The sequence below is a fragment of the Folsomia candida genome, unplaced genomic scaffold, assembly GCF_002217175.1.
Source record: "Folsomia candida strain VU population unplaced genomic scaffold, ASM221717v1 Fcan01_Sc023, whole genome shotgun sequence".
Lineage (NCBI taxonomy): Eukaryota > Metazoa > Arthropoda > Collembola > Entomobryomorpha > Isotomidae > Folsomia > Folsomia candida.
Genome location: NW_019091215.1, coordinates 863,325 through 877,974, shown reverse-complemented (window position 1 = coordinate 877,974; position 14,650 = coordinate 863,325). Strand labels below are relative to the sequence as shown.

The following is a 14,650-nucleotide window of genomic DNA, read 5'->3' as shown; positions in this document are numbered from 1 at the left end:
GATCTGGTTGCCCAACCCATTAAATTAACCCTAGGGACTGTGACTATTTATGACCAGAGGGCGGATATGTATGTATTTCTAACTTATTCATATTAAATCAGATCGCACTAAAACTTCGCATACTGACATTCCATCGAAGCGTGATCTCAAAAATTCAAACATACTTTTCCATATTGTACATATTTTAGGGTTTTCGTACATATACATATTTTCATACATATTTTGAGGTTTTTTGAGTACATGCACATATTTTCCTACATATTTTAGCCTTTTTCTAAATACAAATATTTTGATACATATGTCGAGGTTTGTTATGTAAAAATCTTTTTCTTTATTGAGAAGCCAAAGTTTTGTGAAAATTAAATTTTCATGTAAACGACTAGCAAATCCAGTTTGCCACATTTTTTAAGCCAAAAAATTATCCCTGAAAATCTTTAAATATAACTAATGTCGCATTATTGGTCATTAGGTGAAGATTAAAATGAAATATTTAATAATTAGTTGATCAAAGTGTTAAAAATTTGAAAGGTCTGGAAAATTAAATAAAAATACAGTAGAAAATTGCAATTGGAAAATATTTTTTATGTGGATATTTTCGAGTTTTTTAAGCACATATTACATACATATTTTGAGGAATTTAAGTGCATACATATCCGCCCTATGTTTATGACATAAAAGTTCCGGTTGTCCAAGGTCAAGGAGGACTACAGTGATGTCCGAAGCTTTGAACGCCAGAATAGCATAAAATCTCTGTCTGACGCCGAAGACTTTGGCCATACAAATGACCTTTCAACTTTAGAAATGAGATGAGCACGGAAAAATTATCCTAAGATGGAGGCCTTTTATAGTAGAAAGCATCACGCGCTACAGATTTCCTAGACATAAGCTAAGGTCAATAAATCGACCTCCCTCTCCCAGCGGTACGGTAAAAAAACAAACAAAATTTTCCATTTACCGATGGGAATTTCTTGAAGACGGAACCATATTTCCACAAAAAAGAAGCAGAATTTATGCTAAATATTCTTAGGGTTAGTTGATTACGAAGAGGAGGTCGAATGTTATCTTATCGGGCTGCATTCATTGTTTTGGCGGGAATCGGCGGAATTGGGCAAAAACCGCCCAATTTCCTCGATTATGGAGAGGAGATAGTTTTAAAAAATATTTGATTGACGTCATAATGAAGATGTAACACCCCCTCGACCAGTCCATATTGGGTGGAAAGCCACCGACCTATGTGCAGGGCCCCACAGCAAAAATGCAGCGAAATTCGTGAAAACCTGGCTGAAGAAATTTATTTCTGACTTTAATTCCGATTTAAGTTTGTCCTTGGTATTTTCGAACCGAAATTGATTTCACCACCAAATCATGATTAAAGTTGAGGAAAAGGTCTGTTCTGAGCCCCATCGAAGTGTCAGATTCACAAAAAAATTTCTGACCCGGGAATGATACACTTTTTCAATAAATTTCGTGGGTATTTTTAATAAAGGCTTCTCCTCTGGTAACCAATTTTTCATGGTCACAGGAGGAATATATTTTCAAGTCTGAAACATGTTTCCTACGTGAAATTTAACTGGCTTTTCAACGGAATAAAAAGAAATTTGAAATTCCTTAAAACTAACCTAATATAGTCGTCTACTCTACTATCACTTTTTAAGTTTAGACTAGGTATAAAACTAAACATTAATTTCCAGTCTTAATTTGGTGTGCATTTTATTCAATAATTAAACGTGTGAAATAAATTACACAAAGTTCGCAAGCGATTTAAAAATTAAGGTGCAATTGAACCATCCTCAACCAACGGTTTTGTTTAATTACGATTAAGACTATCAATGAGTTGAGCTGAGTTAACTCAACTCAGGAGGGGAGGTTGTGTACTATCAACTCACGGATCTCGATCCCCTTTGAATGAACAAGAACCCTGAACTGATTTGATTCCATGGCCAAATTTGCGCCCGCCACACCCACTCAAAAGTGCTCAAAAAACGCCTTCACTCCAGCTTTAACTTACTCAAATCCACGGCAAAAATCTAATTTTGCCCGGATTTTGAAATTTCTTTCGCCATTATACTCCCAGATATTTAGTTTCTTTCTTATATCCAACATCAAACTCAACTTTTGGAATTTTTTTTTGTATTTTTAAAATTTGGAATTCTGAATGAGCATTGTTGTAGTAATCAACAACGCAAATTATGCCGGCGAAGTAATCATACAAAAATTGAGTTTGATATTGGATATAAGAAAACAACTATCTGGGAGTATAATGCTGAAAGCAATTTCAAAATCCGAGTAAAGTTGGATGTTTGCCGTTGATTTGAGTGACTGAAAGCTGAAGTGAAAACGTTTCTTGTCCATTCATGGAACACTACAACATATCCAAAGGGCATCGCGATCCTTGAGTTGATAGTACACAACCTCCCCTCGTCAGTTAGCTCAACGTGCTAAATACCCGGTTTTCATTTTTCGCTTTAATTCGCACTCAACGTGTTTACTTAGGTATTGAACGAGAATAACAATATCAATATGAATCAACAAATCTGCGTCACCGTATCACTACATATGCATGGCCATACGGGGTTCAGAAAATTTAGACCTGGCGGAGTAAAGTGCCTTGGCAAATACAAAAATTTCATTACAGCACGTGTTGTTAGACTTGTGTCCAATGCTTTGGTGTAACCCTCGGATTTAGAAATTTTAAAATTGTGTGGTCCAAGTCAATACAAGCAGCGTCATGTTAACCAACGAAGTAGTCAAAATATTTCTGGCCAAAGTTGAAATAATCAAGCCTGTCTCACGCCAATTAATAGCCAATTCGCTGTTTATTTCTGTCATCTAACCGGGTTATAAAAATTCACAATAACATTATTTTCCTTATGATAAAGCAAGCCTGGTTAAATATTCCCGATAAGAGCTTATATATTCATATCGTTGAATAACTATTTAGTCAAGTTTCGACGTCCTGCACGCAACCTTGTTACACGAACTGGTTAACTTTGCTGATTACCTTTTTATCCTGAGCACGGTGCTTATTTTTTAGTAATGAGATGCTGTGAAGTGTAACCCTCCGATTTGGTTGAAATTTTAAAATTATGTGGTCCAATTATGGCTCAACGTTTCTTGAGTCACTTTTTGCGATAGTGGGAATTTGTCAAAAAATTTAAGCCAAACTTGAAAAATATGTGATTCTTAGCACGGGCAGAGAATTGAAATTGTGCTTTCTTCTTCCGCTTGGTAAAAATCACCCGTCTTTCAACATTGCCGTCCAAGATTTTGGCAAAATTGAACCATCGCATAAACTGCCTGAAGAAAGGTAGGTTATATTGAGTTGGGCTAAATAATTTTTAAAGTTCAAATAAAATCGGAGGGTTACATTTCACACTATCACTTGACTCTAATGGCTTTGGCGATGGAGGAATTTGCCATGTTGACGAATTTGTGCTTACATATGTAGGTTGAAAACAATCTAAAAATAAATTATTTCACATAAGTATATTTATGAACTATCGATCGAATTGTCTGTTAAGAATTGAAGTTGTAGCGAAATTCTACGGGGACAGTAGACAGCGAAGTTGATACAATTTCAAATTAGGCAGTACTTGCGTGCATATATCGAAAGGATTTTAAAAATTTCGAAACAATGATTACTCGTTTATGGGTTCTTCTTGCATTCGTTTATTTCTTCAGTTTAAATCGGCCCGTGGTCTCCATTAGTTCCGCACCTGCTACGTACTTTCCATTTAGCTCCGATTTTTTTAAGAACTCCGAGATTTACTTTATTCACCAAAGACTTCCGGGCGATAAAAAAACGTATTCAACGAACGTATTCAACGTATTAAACGTATTCAATGAACAAACACTTCGGTATAGTACGGCGGAAAAATCTTTATACGCCATTAACCATTCTAGCGAGGCACCTTAACTTTGAGGCATATAATTTTACTCATAATCAGCAACAATTTTCTAGGTTCCAAAGAAAATATTACAGAGTTAGGATAACATTCCTGAATTTGATGATATCGAGTAACCCTTCTACGTTGTTTCCCCGCTATCAACTATTAGCTGCAATGCGACAAATTAATCCGGACTTTGCTTTTACTTACTTAAAGTTTCCTATTCTTGAAGAATACTACCTAAATTTCGCAGCAGAATCTTCGTCACCAGCAATCTTGGTGTTTCTTAACCTCTCAAATACTAAAGCAATTATAATTCCATGCATCGGATGTGTTTTTCCTATTTTAATAAAAATTAGCCATTCGTCGTCACAATCTTATCTCGCCGCTGTGTGGAAAGCTTTAAACACTCAAAATCTCAATGGCGGTGTCATGCTGACTTTGTCCAGATTCAAAAATCCCTCCGCAATTTGTGGCTTCAGTCTGAGCCGGTTTCACGAGCACGATAGTTCAGTCGACTGTACGTTGCATCTTCTAAGTAAACGCTACAATTTCACATATGTTGCCGATATAGGCGTGGCTAATAGCAACATTAATGGAGTAATTGGATTGATGGATTTAAAGATAGTTCTAATTGAGAAATCCATCTCAGAAATCGAATCAGAGTTATTATTAATTTACGTGGTTGAATTTGCTAAAATCAATTTCGCCATCGTTACGCAATTCCCGCACGCGGAGAACAGCATCTGGGGTTTCTTTACCCCGTTTGAGGGTGATATCTGGGCGTCGATTTTAGCATCTTGCATGGGAATAAGTGTAATCATGCAATTTCAAGGAAAAGGATTATCCAATAATTTTAGTGGTTTAAGATCTGTTCAGGATTTTATTATGGTTCAGTCATTCCTCTTGGGGCAAGCTATTGCGGACGATATTATCAAAAACGTTAAAAGCAAGCAAGTCTTCCGCCCTCTTTTAGCAATCTGGTTCTTTGTTTGCTACATTCTCATGGAGAATCTCTATCAGGGGAGTATCTATTCGGACTTGACGGTCATATATCCTCCACACGTTCCTAAAACGTTTGAAGAACTTGTAGCATCCAATATGACGATTATCACGACTTCCCAAGTTATTCGATCCTTCGATACGTCTAAAGTACCGGTGACAAACTCACTCCTAAAAACGTCCATAATCCCAGAACTTTTGAATAAGAATTTCACCCCCAAATTCAACAAATTTGTGAACCAGATGAATTCTAAAATGGAATATATTAATGGTGAACTTGAAGATACATCGATGGTTCAAAATATCTCAAGCTCATTAAAAATAAGGTCGAATAAAACCCTGAAATGGATATCAACCAAAGGGTCTTTTGCAATTATGGATACACTCGAAGATTTGGAATTGTACGTCGAGTCATTACGTATTCTTGGTAAAAGATTGGTCTTCCAGGGTAATGAGGATAGCTCATTTCATTTCTGTTTGGTGGCATTTGGTCGGCGAAATTTCATATCTCCAAAGATTCAAGCGTTTCTGCGGACTTTGGCTGAGTCCTGTATCCTAGGACGATTCAATTATCTCGAAAACGCAAGGAATAAAATGCGGTCTATTAAGGGATTAGGGACAAAAATATATTCGAGGTTTGTTGCGAAATTGAATTCTAACTATAAGGAGGTGAAAACGTTTCATGAAATCGGGAATGAAAATGACGACGAGAGGGCTGTGGGGGCATTGTGGTACGTGCTAGCTTTATGTTCCGTGGTGATTGCGGTAGCCATTGTTATTTTTGTCTCGGAATTTGTTTTAAATAGGATATACAACAGCTAAGGAAATTATTATCTAAACATAGATTCATTTAAGTAATGTCAGGGTGGTCACTACGCGTCACACTCTTAGAAATGGGGTTACGATTATAACCAAAAAGTAGACGTATGTGACTCTACCGTCGTGGTTATGAATTTGTCACCAACTGGTTATAAATTTATTAGCACTGGTGACAATTTAATACCAAGTCGGTGAAACTTTGTAATTAGTCGGTGACAATTGTAACCACTCGGTGACAAAGTTATAACCACGGCGGTAAAGTCACATACGTTTACTTTTTGGTTATAATCGTAACCCCATTTCTAAGAGTGCATATAGAAATCGAGTAGTAGGTTAGGACATATTTACTAGAGTGTATTTATAAGCAGCTGAATAAAATATTATGATTATGCAACATAAAATATTTAGATTAGTAATTTTAAAATAAGCTTTAGCTAATGGACAACTTTATTACATATATCGACTTATTGAACTTCTGAATCAATCAGTCGTTTTATTCTTGTTTTTGTAAGAATATTCTTACATTTCTTCGTCTTTTGGTTACAACGCTTAGAAAGTACTAATGTCCTAAAGTGCTAGTAGTGCTTATAAAGGACAAATACGAAGTTTTTTAATTTAATTTCATACCTGAATTAATACATTATTCAATTATGTAAGCTCTGTATACTCTACATGCATAGATTAAATCAGGATAATAAATATCAATCGAATGGCTACCGATCCGTTGAGTTTTCATTATTTACGATTTGTATTATACTATACACGAGACATTTTCCATCACAATCCATGATGTTTTTTAACATATAAATACGTCCGTGAATTTCTTGTAATTTATTTTAGATTGAAAATTATTATTACGAGTGGACCGAATTGGAACGAGTCCGTGGTACCGAAAGCGTAATCAATTCTTGTTCGATTTGTCTAAATATTTAATAATTATTTAATGCACTCTTAGAAATGTGGTAATAAAATGCAAATTGGTCTATTACGGAACGGTTGGTAAACATAGACTTTCCCGGGGCAGTAATAAAATTGTTTATAAAAATTCATTATAATGCAAAAACTTTATTTATAATGGTTTGGTATTTTTGGTATTATCGAGAAAACCAAAGCGGTAGTACCAAATTACCAAGTTATAACTTTCGATGATGTAATAATTGATTAGATAATAAAAGTTACGAAATTACGTGAACAAATTTCGCAAGCCATTCAAAAATTAAGCAACAATTGAACCCTACTTTCATAATGAACTTTGTCGTGCAATTCTAATGTAAATGAATGTATGTATCCACATGATTAAATTAATTATTTAAAGAATGATTATTCATACTTTCCTCCTAAAATTATATAGGTGTTAGAAACCTCTTAACAGTATTTTGGATATCGTGATGGCTTGGTACGTTTAAAAAGTTGGAAAGGTTAATATACATACGTCAATCATACGCACAAAAATGTTTGGAGTTTTAGAATATCGGTACATCATTTACAGACATATAATCGCACATATTTACCTCGTGAAAGGGTACGTTCATAAAATACATACGTCACGTAGAATTCGCAACTTTTTATCCCCCCATCCCCCTTTCACCCCCTGGTTAACATGTGGCGCAAGTTGGCCGTCACTACATCAACTGCGTTACGTACTTTATGGACGTTCCCTCAGTCCTGTATTTTAAACAGGTAATAATAAATCCGACACAAGTATTTTGCATCGCATATCGCATCATATTACTGAACAAAACTGAGAAATCGGCTGACATAAATGCGTTTGATGCTTGCAAAGTTGAAAGAATTTAAAACCAATTAGTACAATCTCATTATTTACGTATGTATGTAGCCATCAACTGATATCAGGCGTTTCCTGTGTGAATCATGTCTCTAAACTTTGTCAAAAGGTTCCGGTCTTGATAAGAAGCAGATTTACGAGTTATGCAGATTTCCAGATAACTCCAACTCTCGAAGGATTGCTAATCTCGTAGTGAACTGTACCTCGTCGACTAGTAAAGAAGCGTTTGCACTCATGCGTAGTGCAAAAATGCCTCCATCAATTGCATTCCGACGAACTTACATCATCATAATTTTCTTATCCGCAATTTCCAAAATCAGTGCCAGGAAAGACGGTAATACGGACGACCTACATACATATGTAGCTTCTCAAATTCCTGCATTTAATAGAAAATAACCAAATCATTCGTTAATTATTCAATTCATTATCTAAAGTTTAAATAAATATTTATTCATTTCAAATTCAGGAAGAATGACTGAATAATTTAATCATTATTAGTTTTCCAAGCTATGCTTAATACATGGGATATATTTATAAATCCCTATAAATATGTAATAATGCAAATTTGAAATAAAATTAATAAAAAATGAATGAATAAATTTCGAATTTCGCATTTTGAATAAATGAATGATGAACGAATAATGTTTTCTAATTTTTAAACTGAATGAATTTTAACGAAAGAATATTTTTTAACAGACCTGCCCGACAACAAATTAAAAAATCAGGACTTGGCATCAGCCCGTCTCCACTATTCCAACCAAACTTTAAACGAAATAACTGTTCGGACCGATCCGCAAGGGATGCAATACTGTCCACCCGGGCATTACATATGTCACGATTGGATTTACTGTTGTCCCACGGGGTCCACGTGCTGCTGGAGATATTGCTGCACGAATGGAGCATATTGCTTCGATGGAACCTGTCGCGGGCTTCCATATTGTCAACCCGGGTATCACGAATGCTACGGAGGAACCTGTTGCCGGACCGGGTCGACCTGCTGCGGACAATATTGCTGCGTAAATGGGGCATATTGTGACGGAGTAGCGTGTCGAGGCTCGTCAACGGGTGGTGGAAATTCGGCGTTGTGCATTCACGTGACGGCTTATCTTGCAATTGTAGTATCTATACTATAATTCCGAAAAGTCCGTCGCCTCAAAATTTTCCTTGACGTTCCTGCATTTTGATTGGCTGTTCGTATTCTAGCTCCGCCAATCCGGGAACGGATCCGAATTCTGATTCCGACTATAATTTTTAGAATTAGTATGATTATGATTATAAACTAGTCTTTTAGACGGGCTTAACGGCTAGTATCATTATAATAAATGAATAAATATTTTCAATTTGTATTGGAGATTTAAAACAAATAGTTACGTTTTTGTAGCTTCATGATAAAATATTTGCAACGAAGAGCAGACTAATAAATTGTGGACACTGATTGGAGAGAAAAACATTCGTCAGTGCAACTAGTGTATGCAAACATGCATATTATTCGCACAGAAAACATACATTAAGCATTCCCTTTCTATGGAAACATGACTCATGAATTACGTACATATGCATGACTCGCTCAATCTTTATGAGTCACAGCCAAATACAGATTGATCTTTCGTTCACTATGTATGTACAAAGCTTTAGACACGTAAAAAGTAAGTCAAGCTGGGCAGATTGTATTTGTTCAATTTACATGTTAGTAAGTATCTACCATTGAAAGCGGAACAGGGGCAAGAAGTGTACAAATTCTACAAAACACGAAAACCTGAAATCATGTAAATGCGTCCGTCCGTTTCCGCCGTCACTGGTAATAAATAAAAGTATTAGGAGAACTCCAACTTACCCTCGTGTTCAGATTAGATAGGAGATGCATGTTGCCAACCAATGACCATCCTGCCGGCTCATTTATGTTCACGGGATAAATATTTTATTTGCCAAATATTCTTCCATGTTGTGTCGTTCAGAGTCGTAGTTTAGTATCTGGCTACACAGTGTTAATATGTACTTACATGTGCATACATACTCTTTTCCGTCTCTGTGATTGAATCTGATCCAAGAAGTTTACATGATCGACAAGATAACATTTCTAAAATTCCAAAATAGTAATTCTTTTCGTAATTAATTAAATAAATTAACTAAATACGCCCACTTCTGTAGTCAAGTAAGAGAGTCGGAGAGAGAGCAACCTCACACCACCACGTCTCGCACACGCCTCAAGAAGTTTACATATATAAATTGTGAAGGTACTAACTATAGGAAATTTTATTTTACTGATCTGAGTGGCCTTTCTTCTACAACCCGCCTGCAATGCTTGCAGCTACGTCACGGCCTTATGCACACATCACATGTTGTGTTTTCATCCGACCATTTTTAGGTCTTAAAATGGTTCCAAAATTATTTGCATATATTATCATGAATTTTAGTGTGCAAATTCTTGGTACTTGTAAAAAATGCACCCATCACGGTTACATACCGTGATGGGTGCTACATAATGCTCTTCTGCATAAGGAAAGTTAACCTCCGGGTTTTGTACCGTCTGCATGATTACCGCCACCGCTACCGCCACCGCCACAACGTTATATATACAATTAGGGTTGTTATACTCAAAGTGGTTTAGTTAGTCCCTGTGCGGGTGGAGCTACGCAAGTAAGAAACCTGTCTTTAGCCTCAGTTCTCCCTGTTAAGTGAGGCTAAAGACATGTTTCTTGCGTAGCTCCACCCGCACAGGGACTAACTAAATCATTTTGAGTATAATATGTCATTTGTCATAACCAGAGTCCGGTTAATATGTTCTTAAAAACCCCGAAATATTTATGTAAAATGTTCAATCAAATCGCCAAAATATGTATATAAAACTAGGGTGACCATCCGTCCCGGTTTAGCCGGGACATGTCCCGCTTTTCAAACCCTGTTCCGGCGTCCCGAAAATGTCCCGGTTTGGATAAAGTGTCCCGGTTTTTTAAATCGTCGGGAAAAATTAAATTATTTCACTTTTTCGCCAAAATATTGATGAAAAGGTATATTTTAGTACATAAATACTAGTAGCATCCATGTAATATTTACTTAATTTCCTTTCCTGGCCCATTCCCAGAATTCGGTGATATCTGAATCACCAAGCACTAGATATTATGGGAAATTTTTTCGGCAAGCACTAGATATTATGGAAAAATTTTTTGGCCATAAAATGTCCCGGTTTTAGTCAGGACAAACATTAACTAGATAAATGTGATCGACGATAAATACGATTTTAATCCCAATCCGGGATTAAAATTGGACTAAATTAATCCTAATCCCATTGACTGCCTCGAGAGATTTAATCCCAAATTAATTTTAATCCCGAGTTAATTTAACCCCCAATCTCAATCCTCAATCCCGAATTTTTAAAAATCAATCCCTAATCCTAATCATTAATCCCACTTTCGTTAATCCCAAGACTGTATATTTCTGTATATTTCTGCACTGTGACATTTACGGACGTTTATGACGTGACATTGACGGTAGCGGTAGCGGTAGCGGTGGCGGTAGCGGTAGCGGTGGCGGTAGCGGTAGCGGTGGCGGTAGCCGTAGCGGTGGCGGTAATCATGCAGACGGTACAAAACCCGGAGGTTAACTTTCCTTATGCAGAAGAGCATTATGTAGCACCCATCACGGTATGTAACCGTGATGGGTGCATTTTTTACAAGTACCAAGAATTTGCACACTAAAATTCATGATAATATATGCAAATAATTTTGGAACCATTTTAAGACCTAAAAATGGTCGGATGAAAACACAACATGTGATGTGTGCATAAGGCCGTGACGTAGCTGCAAGCATTGCAGGCGGGTTGTAGAAGAAAGGCCACTCAGATCAGTACTTACACGAAATAATCTTACACATGGTGTGAATAAAACACCGTATTTAGAAAGAGTAAAATTGCATCGTAACTATGTTCTTGAATCGATTTGCTTTGCAGACTAATCAAATCAGAGTCTTGTCTCGACCAACCTTTTATGAGATTGGGCTACTACATTGGAAATAAAGGGGTTAGTACTGTTAAACATAATTAACAAAAATTAGTGCCATCTTAACGATAATTACTTATTTCAGGCATCATGCACTTATACATAGTACGAAAAATGCTTTCCATATTCCTCAGTTATTATCTGCAAAATCAACTACCTTCCCCTCCCTTGGAGAGAAATCAAACCTTTAACGAATCCCTGGAACTGGACACTTGCGCTAATCCAATCCCTGGCATTTCCCGTATTCTGTTGGGTGTTGATGTCACAAAACTGGATTTACGACATGACTATTCCGTCGATCACGTCGATGGCTTCACGACTAAGTTATTGGACATAACTTGCAAGGAAGGTGGCACATGGACGAGCCCCTTCTCCGGGGTGAAGTACGACGTTCCCGACCAAGTCTTGCAAGTAGTGGCGCTTCCTTCCGGCCTCGTCGCGAGTGACACGCTACTCCACACAAACATGGAGTCTGTCCGTCACTCAATGAGTGAGGAGGCAGGGATAAGTTCGGTAAAAGAAGGTTTGTTCTCGGCTAGTTTAAGTTTCAAAAATTCCCAGACAAGTTTATTCAATTCTTCGCGGTTTGTCGCAACTATGAAGGCCTTCGTTTCCACGGCGGGAATTGATTTTATTCCTCCCACTGATTTGGGGACTTCTTTAAACAAGTATTTTGTCGACGCGCTGCAAGCCCTTCCTGTCACGTATGAGGAACATCCGGAAGCTTATGATTCCTTCATCTCCACTTATGGGACACATTACTACGCTTCCGGCTACTTTGGCGGCAGCTTATCAACTTATTTTGAAGTTGATAAGTCCTTTCGCCGATTAACATCGGACAATGAAGTCAAGGCGAATGCAGAGGCTACCTTTTTCGGAATCCTGAAAACTCACGGAGCCTATGATGGAAACGTTTCCACAATTAGTGAAGAGTTTAAAAGGGCGTCGCACAATTCACAGCGGTATTATGGCGGGGTGGCGAATTTATTTGAAAAGGACGGCTACACGAAATGGTGGCCGACGGTGGAAGGGAACTCTTGGCTGTATGGGGGTGTCCTAAAACCGGTGTCGGAACTAGTTCCAATCGGTAAGCAGAGAGAGGCCTTATCTAAAGCTGTAAACGTATATATTTCAAAAGCCTACCTGAGGGAAGTCAAGCGTACGGGGGACTCTTTCATGGGTCGCGGTCTAGTTGGGGAGGAGGTAGTGGCGGGTTATTTAAATCGGGTTGAAGCGTTGCTGGAATCCGTAAACTTTACGGATGCCGAGGTTTTGCAGGTAGGACGAGAAATCTCGGATTATGTACTAACCCCAGAGTGGTTCACTAATGTGGTGTACACTGTAATTTGGACCGATCCGGCGAAAGGGTTTACCCTGGTTCATTCCGCTAAAATGCTTTCCGCCACGCCCATTTTTGACATGTGCGATGGTGAACGAATTGAGATGGATTGTTATCGCAAGGATGACATCAGTTTCACAAGTCCACCCGGGTCGCCATCCTGGTGGGCTTCAGTGAGCGTGTCGAATAATTATGGGGTTCAGGGGTGGACAAATTCTTGGGTTTTTAATATCCCCGCCAACTCCGGGTTGGTTGAGCAATGTGAAGTTTTGCTTCTTTCGGGATGGGGTTGCACTTTGCGCGGGGGATAATCAGTGGACCCCTTGGCCGTATGGGGCCGGATTTCATAATCATATGTCTGGTGGTATTAGCTTCGTGGGGATCGACTTTACATAATTGAATAGGTCAAAACCTGATTAAATTTCTAAAATTCTGCAACATCTTAATATTTAAAAGCTAAAAATGTGTATGTACGCAGAATAATACTTAATAAACTTTGATTTATGTACTGCATATAAAATTTCCTTAAAAAGCTTTCTACATGTGTATTTCTGCATGTTGTATTTTTTGTAAACGTTTCAAGAAATAATTTAACTCTGGACTGTGCCTAATTTTGTTTCTCAAAAATAAATAAATTATAACTTTCGAATATATTAATGTCAAATGTCGAATATTTATTACTCCACAAGGCGAAGGAAATGTTCATGTAAGGAGTTTATTACATCAATGAGGTATTGCGGCATATGGGTTAAATTTCTGGTGCGTCTAAACCACACGATCAATAATGTACAAATAGATTGCCCAACTTGCCTCTAAATGGGGCGGTGAGCGCCCCTTTCCAGCACATAGCACCTGAGCACGGTCGCCAACGATTTTCATATCGAGCATCGTGGGTTCGAACCCTGGTCGGGGTATATAATTTTTTGTTTACATTTTTGTTAACTTTTTAGACGATAATTGCACGTCAACACATCTAATTATACTACGATAAATGATCTGCACTTAAATATTGTGCCCGATGTGAATTGCGTAATCGAATTTCTTAATTATCAACAGTAGCTTAACCGACCGATTCAATAATGCAAGAAATGAAATTATAATCATACAATTCTTTTGATACTTTCATTCTGTCGTACTTATTAACATAAATTTTATTTGTGCGAGAACTAGTATTTGGTCTGGCATACTTTTAAATCAAACTCAAAGTCAGGAAGGTGTATAGAAATACACGTAAATGCATATGTAATCAAGTTTCATATGCAAATTATTTTTTGCGAAAATTTATCCTCGAGTTCATTAATTACCTGTATTTTGACGTCAATGGTCACGAAAGTTTGCCAGATATCAGATTGCATGTATGTCTGTATACCTATATGTGTAAATTTAAAAGTAAATCTATCTTCAAATTCAATGGTTTCCATATTGGCCTCAAAGGTCACAAAACGATATACTGATTTTTTTATCAAATTTTTAACGCTGTACACGCATTATACCCGTCTTTTTAATCGCGACAGCCGAGACCATGTAAAGTCGGTGCACAATGATTGGTGTATGTATCACCTCCCTACATTCCAGACTGCACGTCAAACCGTAAAACGCGTGGTTTCATAGGTTTCATATTTCTTTATCATAAACAACCAAAATTAGAGTACGCATTTTATGTCTTCTCCCCGTTCCTAGAGATAATTCTAATTTACGCACAATAACTGTGCTCCCAGAATGAAATTTAAAACAGGAGAAAGTTGAAGCATGTATACGAATCCATAAATCGAACCACCCCACGTGCCAGGTACAAATATAAATCCATCCATTGATACATACA

General features: G+C 37.3%; 1 protein-coding gene across 2 annotated transcripts; it reads left to right on the top strand.

Moving 5' to 3' along the window:
* The first annotated feature begins 9,337 nt into the window (after nt 1–9,337).
* LOC110858888 (perivitellin-2 67 kDa subunit) lies at nt 9,338–13,479 on the top strand. Of its 2 annotated transcripts, XM_035859022.1 has the most exons (3): nt 9,338–9,728; nt 11,441–11,510; nt 11,575–13,479. In XM_035859022.1, exon 3 carries the CDS (start codon nt 11,580–11,582, stop codon nt 13,137–13,139), a length of 1,560 nt encoding a protein of 519 aa, XP_035714915.1. In that variant the 5' UTR covers nt 9,338–9,728; nt 11,441–11,510; nt 11,575–11,579; the 3' UTR covers nt 13,140–13,479. The 2 variants fall into 2 exon arrangements, with proteins under 2 accessions (XP_035714915.1, XP_035714916.1); XM_035859023.1 differs by lacking the exon at nt 9,338–9,728 and having other exon boundaries at nt 11,381–11,510.
* The last annotated feature ends 1,171 nt before the right edge of the window (nt 13,480–14,650 follow it).

Excerpts from the sequence above, each read along its gene's own strand:
- LOC110858888 (XM_035859022.1), top strand. The coding sequence starts at position 11,580 with ATGCACTTATACATAGTACGAAAAATGCTTTCCATATTCCTCAGTTAT.